Source organism: Juglans microcarpa x Juglans regia, chromosome 2S (assembly GCF_004785595.1).
Source record: "Juglans microcarpa x Juglans regia isolate MS1-56 chromosome 2S, Jm3101_v1.0, whole genome shotgun sequence".
NCBI classification, from domain to species: Eukaryota; Viridiplantae; Streptophyta; class Magnoliopsida; order Fagales; family Juglandaceae; genus Juglans; species Juglans microcarpa x Juglans regia.
Window position 1 is genome coordinate 23,802,264 of NC_054597.1, and position 12,698 is coordinate 23,814,961.

At 32.7% G+C, this 12,698-nt stretch overlaps 1 protein-coding gene across 1 annotated transcript; it reads left to right on the plus strand.

Annotated features, from left to right (window-relative positions):
* The first annotated feature begins 10,100 nt into the window (after positions 1-10,100).
* LOC121251479 (HVA22-like protein j) lies at positions 10,101-12,462 on the plus strand. The gene is made up of 6 exons (XM_041150738.1): positions 10,101-10,334; positions 10,668-10,747; positions 10,876-10,974; positions 11,886-11,942; positions 12,022-12,085; positions 12,218-12,462. The coding sequence occupies exons 2-6, from the start codon at positions 10,716-10,718 to the stop codon at positions 12,422-12,424; spliced, it is 459 nt and encodes a 152-aa protein (XP_041006672.1). The 5' UTR covers positions 10,101-10,334; positions 10,668-10,715; the 3' UTR covers positions 12,425-12,462.
* The last annotated feature ends 236 nt before the right edge of the window (positions 12,463-12,698 follow it).

Below are 12,698 nucleotides of genomic sequence, written 5' to 3' on the forward strand. Positions count from 1 at the left end.
TGGATAAGGCTATCTACTGCCCCCAATCAACATCAAGTTTGAAATCTAATTGCTTAGGCTTCACACAGTTTTCCTTCTTGAGTAGAGCTCTCAAGCGAAATGGGTTGGGTCTAAGGCCCATTCAGGGGGTGCCCAATGGATTCCATGTTGGCCCGAAACAACATCCGCCACATCCTTTCCAGTCAACTCTGAGTTTACCGTTCAAATTGACCGTTTGACTTGATAATACCACTTTACTGACATGTCATTTAGAAAATGAAAAACACTACTATACCCACTCATTTTGACACTTCTATTTAACTGCTGGTCAAATTTTTTATTTTATTTTTACTTAGTGATTAAAGAATATATTTTAAATATATTAGTGTATTTTTTTTAAATGTATTTAAATATGTTAAAAAAATGTGAAAAGAGAAAAAAAAAAAGTTTTTATACGAAACGGCATAGTAGCCGCACCCTTAAAAAAAAGAATGTAAAAATCATTTTTTGCCTTATCAGTATTAATTTGTTATCATAATAGCAAGCATTTTCAAAATGATTTTCTGGTTACAAACGATTATCAAATCCCTTTTATAAACTCTCAAAATGTAATTTTTAATTTAAAAAATATATATTTATAATCGTAAATTATATAATTATTATGTAATTGTATTAAAATAAATAAATATAATATGAGACTCATATAAAAAAAATTAATCAGTAAACGGGCAAACTAAGGGCCACTTCAGCGAACGGGCCTGCTTTATTGCAAGCGACTGGGACCATTAGGTCCAACATCTTTTCCTTTCCAATGTTTCCATATTTTTTTCCCATTTTTTCGTTATTTTATGAAGCTCGTCACAAATTATGAGATCCACTACTATTATAAATAAATAAATATCAATACCCTTCATACTTCACACTAAAAACTTGAAAAAATACACTCCATGGCAGAAATTTACTGTGAATTAACAAAAATATATTAATAAAATTAAGAGAATTACTTCGTCTATACAAGAACTCTACAAGAATGATTATACATTGTGATGTATTAGTCATTTTAATTTTGAGTTTAATTTTTTAATTAATTTTTTGTTTAACTAAGACTTGCCAAATTAGCTATGACTTACATTTTTATTAAAAAAACAATTATTTTAGACGTAATAACTCTCTAAAATGAATTGAAGTGAGCCATTTAATAAATAGCTTGGGGACCAAAATTTATTGCGTGATTAACTTAAATATGCAACTCTAATTAATAGAAGTTATCCATTTAATGACTAATATGCATAAAGAATCAAATTCGTACCGCTGATTTTAAAATTTGGTTAGGTGGAATCAAAGTGCGCACATTTTTTTTGGTTAGGTCCTCAGTAAGAATAACAATATGTGACACGATTCGTGAATTCAATACAAACACAGTATTAAATTAATGGATTTGAATTTGATGTTAACGGATTTGGGTTAAAATAGGTTGACCTATTAAGACACAATTTATAAACGAGTCAACCTGCTTAACACGTAATTAACCGGTTTTGACTCGTTTAGAATTTATATCAAAATTAAATTTGTATTATTGTTAAGTTATAATATTGATATTTTTCAGTATGCTTATATTTTTATTATTTTTATTGTTGGGATTATAATTTTAGATCTATGCACATATTTGTTATTGTATAGTTTGTAATATTGATTTTATTATATGTTAAAATTTAAAAAATATTGATATATTTTTTAAGATATTGTAGTTATTAATAAATATAGATTTTAAATTTTATGTAAAATTATGTTAATCAGGTCAAATGAATTTTACGTTTTAATTTAATTCATTTACATGAAACAAATGGGTTTAATGTATCGTGTTAATATATTTTTAATTAATTATTAAATCGATCAAAATAGGTGACACAACACAATCCATTATCTAAATCGTTTGGATTAAGATTTAAAAATTTGACATATTTAATTTAACACATTGAATTTGAATTGACAAATTAAATGTTGATAACTTTACATGATACCAAAACGACATGAAGTTATTATTTGACGCTCTAAATCCTCTGCTCTGGACGTCATTTAATATTGCCGGCAAGCATGTACTTGATTCCAAATAAACATTATCCTTTATGTGCGTAATATTATTTCGGAATCGGTTGGTCAATGGTTGTCCTAACATATCAAACACGTTGAACACGCACAAGCTACTCTAGAGCTGAACTTCTCTCCCAAACCCAGACCGCAACTTCTCTCTAAATCCAGCTCTTTTAGACCGGCTAGAGGGGGTGGGAGCTTCGGCTCCTTCCCCTTCACTCTTTCCCTCTACTTCTCTGATTTTCCTTTATATTTTATTTTTTTCTTTTTCATTTTTTCAGGCCAAATAAAGGGAGAATCGCCGTTCGTGGTCTTCGGAGTCCTTATAGCCAACACGCGCCCCACCAGGAGGTTGCCCAGCCGCCGATCTACACGTCCACCGAACACGGCCCCAACCGGAGTGGAGCGTAGCCCGCACGCGCGGGACGAAAATTCCGAAGCTCGTCGGCGCGTGGCCCTCACGCGCCACCAAGGAGCTCTATGCCGTTGCAACGCGCGGCAGCTCCCGAACCGGCGACTCTGGATCTCCCAAGATCGTCCGTCGGTTTTCCCTTCCGAGGCGTTTTTTGTGCACTGTTTTTCCCTTTTTACAGTGTTTTCTCTATGTAATTTATTTATGCATTGTCTTTATTTTCAAGAAAACAAAAAAACCCAAAAACATTTATCCCTTCAGACTTAGGTCCAAAGGGTGTTGTCCCCCCTCCGCTTAGTCGGTGATGTTGGGGTTTGGTTTCTCCATACTCAACCTAGTTGAGTATGGAGTTTTATGTTTGGTTACTGTGAACTCTGTTGGGAACCGAGTTGTGCTATCTCTTAAACTTCGGTCTTTAGAGATAAGCCGTCTGGACTAGACCATGTCAGTCACAATAGTGTACTAAGATTCTATTAACGTTTGTAATTGACTTGTTGTTTGAAGTCAAAGTTGTATGTCCTCTTCAATGAATGGAATGAGATCCTTTTTATCAAAAAAAAAAAAAAAAAAAAACATATCAAACACGTTAGTTGATTCCGGAGGATTCGGTTAAAAAGAGAGAGCCCATTACCATACAGGACTGACTATTGAAGTTGGAGGGTGGGTGCTTGGAACGTGTTCGAGTCTTTGACCAAAAGAAAATTTTCAACTTGTGGTCGTGCTGACTCGTGATAAAGGTTTTTTTTTTTTTTTTTAAATAAAAAACCGACTTCATTTCATTCAATGAATCGAAGTTTTAGCTATGACTTATCAATACAGAAAAAATTTAGACTATAAGTCAACTTATGTATCTGCTCTAGGGCACCCTTGTACACAAATTCCTTTGGGGTGAATATTGTCTTAATTTCTAAAAAACTCTTTTCTAACAGAGAATTGAGAAAGCGTTTTGTAAAAATAGAACTACACGACCCTTCTTCCAAAGAAGAGAATCACTTGCCCCCTTATCCTCTCATGGAGGAGAAGTATGAGACTCTGCTGCTATGGACACCAAGTCTAATAGCCTATTTCTTTTTTATTAATTACAAAAAATAAAAACAGCAAAAGAAACACATTAAAAAATATAGAAACACAAAAACATGGTCACCACCGCCCACCACGAGCACCAGCGTGAGCCCAGACGGCACGCCCACTGCAAGCATCGGCTTCACAAGCCTAGACGACACGAGCACCCAGCTCTCGCACGGACACTAACCTCCATTGCGTAGGTGACTCCTACACATGAGCATCGGCCACATGACCACCAGCTATAGCATCGCCCGCTCCTCTCGATCAGCTTTTGCCCTAGAGTCAAAGGTCCTAGAAAAGCCGAGCATTGCGTCGGCAGAAGGCTCTTAGGTGGCGAGTGAGAGCGACGCGCCTACGAGCTCCGAGGCTTCAACCCACACAAACGGCAATTCTTCCTTATTTGGCCTGAAAAACACAAAAGTAAAACCAAAACACTACATAGATAAAGAAATCAGACAGAAGAAAAGGGAGGGAGAGGGAAGGAGAGAGGGGGGAAGGAGCCGAAACTCCCACCCCCACTAGCCGGATCTAGTGTTTGAGGGAGTTTAGAGAGAAGGGAGGGAGTTTTGGATTTTAGAGAGAGAGAGAGAGAGTGGGAGTTTTCTAACTAGAAAAAGCTAAAACCAGACGATTTCGTGTATCCCTTGCGCACAAAATCTAATTGGCTGCCATGGGTTAACTGACATGGTCTCGTCCATCAAAGTCTGAAACTTTCACTTTCTTTCACGAGCCTTGCACATCTCTTTCTCTCGTCTAGAAGCGCATTGCACTTTCTTTAGTCTATCAATGGTGTTGGAAAAGGCAAAGAAGAAGCTGACAGAGAAGAAGCCTATCGCAAGCTCTAGTAGAGAAGAAGCCGAAAACCAAGAAGAGAAGGCGACACCAGCAACCTTGAGAAGAAGAAAAGAATGAAGAAGCAACCTCAAGAAGAAGAAGAGAATAAAGAAGAGCACCGAGACTTACATGATTTATATCTTCAAAGTCCTTAAGCAGGTGCACCCCGACATTGGAATTGGCCATGGGCATCATGAACAGCTTCATTAACAACATCTTCGAAAAGCTCGCCAAGGAGTTGTCCCGATTAGCCCGCTACAACAAGACCTCACGGGGGATCTAGATCGCCGTGCATTTGGTGCTGCTCGGTGAACTAGCTAAGCATGCCATCTCTCAGGGTACCAATGTCGTCACCAAATTTACTAGCTCTTGAAAATTGTCTCTCCTAATTTTGTAATATACGATTTCTATTTTTCCTAGTGTTATCGGCTCTGTTTTGTCACTATAATCTATAATGCTGCACGGAAACCAGTTAGAATTGTTTTTATTGAAGATTATTAAGGATACTTAACATATTTATTGAGTGCGAATGGAAATGTGTTTCGTTTATCAATTGAAAATTGCGTGTGACGAATTGGGAACAAGTGGAGCCAAACAATAGGGGAGATCTGAAATTTGATTAATATTGGACAGATGTGCGTCCAATCTGATTCTGATCTAGGCCAAACCTAGATTTAATCAAGATTGTGTAAATGTTGGTATGCAAAAAAAGCTAGCTCGACAAATTACACAACTGTGTATTATCTTCCTCACATCAATACAAGAACTAAGAATCGATCACATCAAAAAACCATGAATACCAATGAAAAAACCTCAATTTTAACAATAATCAAATATGCACAAGAGGCATGAAAGTTAGAGAGATGTGAGTGCAAAACCCAGATTTAGTTCCTACGGTGAGATAGACGTGCCGGTAGTGGATACGTGCAGAGACGTGTCGATGAAGATGAGAGAAAAAAATTAAAATTGGTTCGTGAGCGGTGGGGAAAGGCGCTGGGGCCTTGCTCGTGTCGTCTTTTTCACGTTCTCTCTTTTTCAAAATTTTTCCATTAATTTCATCTGTTCCATGGGCTCAAGTGAGTTTTTCTTTTTTAAATTGTCCCGTCACATATGCAAGGGCGCACAAAGTATGCACAAAATGGACTGCCTGTAGAACAACTATTTTATGAAGAGCTGTTGATTTAGAAATGGCGTTGTTGAAAGCTAATGAGATCGTTACAGCCAATCCTGTTGTCGTTTTCAGCAAGACAGGGCTCGTTTGTTTTCAGAGATAAGATGAGATGAGATAAGATTAAAATTAAAAAGTTGAATAAAATATTGTTAGAATATATTTTTTAATATTATTTTTGTTTTGGGATTTAAAAAAGTTGAATTGTTTATTTTATTTTGTGTGAAGATTTGAAAAAGTTGTAATGATGAAATGAAATGAGATGAGATATTTCTTAAAAACAAACGAGGCCTTAAGGTTTGGGGGTTGAGATAAGAATTTTGTGTTTTGTTTGAAAGTTTAAAATATTATGTTTTAATATTATTATTATTATTTTGAGATTTGAAAAATTTGAATCGTTTATTATATTTTGTATGAAGATTTGAAAAATGTGTAATGATGAGATGAGAGCATTAGCATTGGTCTATGCATATGCATATGCAAAGTCATATTTGCATAATATGGCCCTAAAATTCTCCATATTGACTTATGCATATCTAAATATTTAGCTACTTATGAACAGTGCTTATCTAAATTTGGATAACTACTATTCACTCTACAAATTATATTTTAATCATTATTTCTCTCCTCCCACTCTCTCTCATAATTTTTTCATTTTCTCTCTCCTTCAACAACATAATAAATCTTCACTTGCACATTCATTTTATTATTATAATATATTATATATATTTTTTTCATTTTATTATATTTTTAATATAATATATAAAAAAATTGATTTTAACAAAAAAATAATAATAATATTTTATTATTATTTTATCTCAAATATGTATAAGTTAATGTGAAAATTTTACTTGAATGAAAAAATAGATATGTAAAAGATATAATTTTCTATATATATATATATATGTATAGACCAATATTAATATTCTGAAATGAGAATTTTATATTTTATATTGTCCCAATTCCAAACCAGCCTACGTACTGTGCAAAGGTGAAGCAGCTGTTGACTCAAGTAGGGCGCACTTTCAAGGCTGTTGAGTTGGACTCCGAAATTGATGGAATCGAGATACAGTCAGCTCTGGGTGAGTGGACTGGACAGACAACTATGCCCAGTGTGTTTATTGAAAAATGATACAAGAACAACTATATTATAATTTGTTTACAACTAATTATAAAAAAAATTATTATTTTATATACGTTAAACTGTTGCAAGTATAAAAATTTTAAATTAAAGGAGAAAATATTAATATTTTAATATATAGTAGTAAGAGAAATACTTTAGATCTGGTACCGAATTTGTGTTCCGAATAATTTATTTATTTATTTTTACTTAGTAATTAAAAAAATATTTTTTAATGATGCTGTAAATTTTTTATTTTTTAGAAAATATTTATAATGATTAAAAAAATACATAAAAAAATAAAATATAATGTTTGGATTCTTATTCGGAACCTATTTTCAGTCAACGTAGCAATGCTTTAGTAGTAATTAATTTGTAATATAATTAGTGGTAAATTCAGTGTTTTAAATTTCATACCGAACCAATCGGTATGGTCGAAATTTTTTATTTCTACCGTCCGGCCGGTACAAGTACTATACCTGTTTCGTACCGGCCAAAATACCGGCCATACCAGTTGGTACCGGTCGTACCAACCTCAATTTCGGTCTGTACCGGCCTATATTTCAGCCGGTACCGGTTGATATTTCAGTCTGTATTTTTTTTTTTCGTTTTTTAAACTATAAATTTATTTTTTAACTCCTAATTCAGATTAGATTATTTATAATTTATATATATGTATTTATATATAATTTATTTATATATAAACTATTATTTTAAAATATAATTTTTATATATATTTATATATATAATTTATTTATATATCAACTATTTTAAAATATTATTTTAAAATAATATTAATATCTACATATTTCATTTCGTACCTTAACCGATACGGCATTCGGTGCATGTTCAAAACATTGGGCGAATCATTATCCGGAAAGCTGGTTCCTCTGCTGACGGAAGCTGGAGCTGATGCTAATACTTGTGCATAAAGAAATTTAGTTATGTGGGCCATGAATAAAAGTGTTTTATGGCCTTCCTGTATTATCCGTCCAATTTCTTCGCAAAATTAATTAAACTACATTAATGATATACTTTTACGACTTTTTTCTTAAAGGAAAAAAAAAAAAAAAAAAAAAAAAAGTGTTTCTGACGGGCATTAATCGAGATCAGTTTCCAGAAGATTTTAATAGGAATGAGTTAATTGAGAACAAATGCAAAGTAAACTCAAACAAAAGCTACACTAGTCAATATGGTGGGTTGAACTTTCTTACCAAATGGAAAAAGTTGTCCACCGAACCAACGATCGATGAAATTTCTAGACGTATATAGGCAAGTTGTGTTTGAATATTAAAATGAGTTGAGTTGAGATAATAAAATATTATTAAAATATTATTTTTTTAATATTATTATTATTTTGATATTTAAAAAAGTTAAATTGTTTATTATATTTTATATTAAAATTTAAAAAAGTTGTAATGATAAATTGAGATAGATTGATGATTCAAACGAAGCGTGGCTTGACTATTACATTATTGAGTGTATTAAGACGCGGTTTAGATATAAGAAGTGTTTTATCTCATATCATCATTATAATTTTTTAAATTTTTACACAAAATATAATAAACAATTCAACTTTTTCAAATCATCTCATCTCATCTAATCATTATAATTTTCTTAAATTCTCTCACAAAATATAATAAAGAATTTAACTTTTTTAAATCTCAAAATAATAATAATATTAAAAATTAATATTCTGATATTATTTTATTCAACTTTCAACTTTTATTTTAACTTATTTCATCTTAACTTACTATCCAAATTTCATCTAAATTATATATAAATACATATAATAACCCACGTAATATGGCTTGCATCGTGCGCAGATCATATATTGGGATTAAGGGCTAGTTTGAGTAGTGAAATATTCTCACAACTATTATTTATTATTTTATTATTATTTTTCATTACTATTAAATATTCTATTATTTTTTTAATACTATTTACAAAATATTTAAAATATCTCACTATCCAAACGCAATTTAAACAGATAAGCCTAAGTAATAGGGTTAAACTAACCCCAACTAAAGGTACCAAAACTCGCAGACTGTATCGTTTGGATTCGAAGATGAGTTGAGATGAGTTGTAAATAATAATGAGATGAGTTGTGAATAGTAGTGAGATTTATGAGTTAAAGTTGATAAATAGTAATGAATAATAGTGAGATGAGTTGAGATGAGTTAAAATAAGTTGAAATATTGCGAATACAAACTGGACAGTGTCATCGGTCTAATTGTCTTGTGTCTGACCTCGAAGATGCCAATAAACAGAAGCATGCACCTAACTAATTGGCAACCTGCTCACACCAGGTTATACAAACGTCACATTGTCAAGGAATATATCGTGAGAGAGAGAGAGAGAGAGAGAGAGAGAGAGAGAGATTTTGGTATCATGGGTACGTTAGTTAGTTAATGGTTGACCTAACATCATACTAAAAAACCCCAGTGGCGGACCCTCCACAATTTTTTGAAATTTCTAAATGTCCTAAAATTTATTTATAATTCTATAGATATAGAGAATGCCTCCAAAAAAATTTATAATCATTACATGCTCTCTAAAGTTTTCAAAAATTTCAATATGTCTAGAAATGCCTCTCTCCAATTTATTTTTCCTATAGTTTCAAAATTTTGTATAATTTTTATATATTATCTATTTTTAAGGATGTGGCCTCATTAAAATTAATTAAAACTAAGTTTAGGAGAAATAATAAATTTATTATGTTATGTTTTTAGAATTTTATTTTTACATTTATGCAGTAAATTATCGAGATTTAATTTTATATATAGTTATAATTTTCTGAATTTTTAATCTCTTTATTTTTTATCTTATATAAACATGTTACAATAGAAAAGATGGCCTCCTAAAAAGATTGCCAATTCCGCACGGTACCCATTATATAGATTGATACCCGTAAGAAAGGATAGTATATATTAGAAGCAAGCTGCGTGAAAACGATCGAAATACTATATAAAATAATAATAATAATATATAGTATATGGACAGTAAATCACGGGAAATAAAGTTTTAATTAATTATTTATTATGATCTAGCGGATATCACTTTAATTTTTATATAAAAAAAAAATAATAGTTAGAGTCGTGAGTACGTAAGCGTCGCGTAATTCTTTTAAAAAAAAAATAAATATAAAATTTATATAAAAAAAATTAATTTTTTAATAATAAATTTTATTTTTTTTAAAATAATATACAATATTCGTACACTTTATTATTTTTATTGTTTATATATAAGATTACTCTTTACACATCAACATTTAGGTTGAGGTCCCCACAGAAAAGCATAAAGAAAAAGAAAAAAAAAAAAAAAAACTCGTTCATAATCAAAAGCTCTCCAGCCCCTCATCGAAAGGTTCTCATGCGACCGTGTCATGATATAACAAGACAAAACATTTAGTCCAAAGTACCCACGAAGCCCATCATTCGAGTCTCGGCAACAGGTCGAGGAAACTTAAAGAGAGAGCTACAGGTTAAACTGTTACGTACTCAGTGAGACCCGCGCATGACCAAAATGAAGCGTCCGAGCCAAGAAATCATCCTCCATTTGTTTCTCTCTTTCTTTTCTGTCTAAGCTAGTTTTTACTCTGTTTCTCTCTACCAACAAGACACATTCCTTCCAAAGAATCATAGTTACAGATCCTTCTTCCTAAGGTAGAAACCTCCATTTCTTCTACAGATTATCTGAATTCCTGACACCTTATAGATGGATGGGTTTTGTTTCGATGTTTGAAATTATTTTCTTACGAGTTTTCCATTGTAAGTACTCTGTGTTTTAAACCCGTCAAATGGACATCAGCCATGGATAGCAGGTCCAGTTGTGGGGTTTTCTTTGGTATAGACAACAGCCAATACTTGGCAAATCTGTTTCTGTTCAAAAACATTGATGCTTCTTTGTCTTGCCTTTTGTTCTCTATGGATTTTTCGTTTTAATGAAAATCTGGCTTTTCAGAATAACGCTGCTATATAAAAGAGCTTGGATTCCAGATATTGCAGGAGTGTTATAGCGGGTGCTTGACGTGAAGGGGAATAAATATGTTGGGGGATTTCATAACCAGATGTCTTCTGTATGTTTCACCGATATCTATTCTCCGAGATGTTTATCTTAGATCTTCTAATTCGCTTTAGCTCCTTGCTGACTTGTTCTGATTGATTACTCTGTTGATTTTGTTTATTAAAAATTTCTGGGTTCCAGGCTACTTCTTTGTTATGCCTATCCCGCACTCCAGTGTTACAAAACCGTGGAGAAGAACAGGGTCGGGATCAAAGAACTCCGATTTTGGTGTCAATATTGGTAACAACCATACGCCTCTCGTTATTTTGCATCTTGTTCAATTCCTGTTGTCTAGTTGAGAAATTCTATTTGCAATCTACGTAAGGACTCTGCGTGCAGTTTATTGATGAATGAGAGTAAAAAGAGAAAAAAATATTATAATTTTAATTTTTTTTAAACATAACTGTATGGACTTGTACGAGTAGTCTCCAAATTGAGACTGTATGTAGATTAACTCTGTTAATTTTATGGGTTCGTGGGTTCTTTGGGGATCTTGAGGCTGAAGAACTCAAAAGGATTTTCAGATGGAAAGGTCTTGATGGGCTTAAGGCCAGTTCAATTTGATCGCTTAAGTTCATAAGGTTACCATGTAAACCAAGGAATTGATATAGAATTAGTCAATATTATCATGCGACTATTAGCAATACGAAATCATGTTTGACCCACCATAATGGGTTCTTGTAAATGGGCTTGATTAGACATGAAAAGAATTTATGAGAAATGAGTATCTCAGTTGGAGATCATCAGGATCATATAAGCAATTTACCAATTTCAATCTATAGCTCCCATTTAGGCTATTAAAGAATTTTGTAGAGAGTTATAGAATTTAAGACTATACCAGTCAAAAAGAAATTTGTGTACTGGTGGAGTCCTAATTTTGAGTAATTGGATTGTAATATAGGATTTTTCTTATATGTATCAGGTCACAGCTGTAACTTCGCTTTCATAAATGAATGAAGTCTTTTTTCTATTACAAAAAAAAAAAAAAAAAAGGCTATTGAAGAATGATATGTGAATTCCTCCATCATGACAATCTTATTACCGTTGTGTAAGGTCATAGCTCATCAACACTAATTCACCATAATTAGATGCCTTAAATAGCACACGAACTAAATCTCACCCTTTTTTAATCCCTTTTATTTGATTTGCAGGATCATTGTGGCTATACTTACAGCTTTTGAGAGGGTGGTGGACGTATTCATGACATGGTATGCCTAGGTCTAATAAACACTGTATTTATTCTGTCTCTATTTAACTCTAATAAACTTATGCCATACTTGTGCGAAGGTTCCCTTTATACAGTGAGATGAAGCTGGCACTTATTATCTACCTATGGTATCCAAAGACCAAGGTAAACATCATTTGAAAGGGAGTTTCCATGGGACTTTTGCTTTTGTTTTCTTGTGGGGGATTTTGCATAGATTTGCTACCATATTCACCATGGTTGTGACTGACATTTAAATTGAAAATGTGTACAATGAAGGGAACCGGTTATGTATATGAGACCCTGTTGCGGCCGAACGTAGCTAAGCATGAAACAGACATCGACCATAAGTTGCTGGAGTGGAGGGCAAGAATGTGGGATTTGGCCATTTTCTATTGGCAAAACTGCTCGGAATTAGGACAGTCGGCATTCTTCCAAGTCTTACAGTACTTCGCTGCTGGAAGGTTCAATCACACTAACAATTAGGGATATAATCGGTCCGGTTTTGGATAAATTTTGAAATTGAACCGGTATATACCGATTTTGTATTTTAAAAACCGATATCGCACCGATTACTTTCATAAACTGGTAGTTCCAGTTTTGCCAGTTTTGGTTCGGTTCAGTCCGACTTTTCAGTTTTTATCGAATGCCAATGTGTCATAAAAAATCTGTTATAAAAAAATTGCTATAAAAAAAATCTATTGTATAAATCAATTTGTTGTATAAAAAAATCTCCTGTAAAAAAAATCTGCTATAAAAA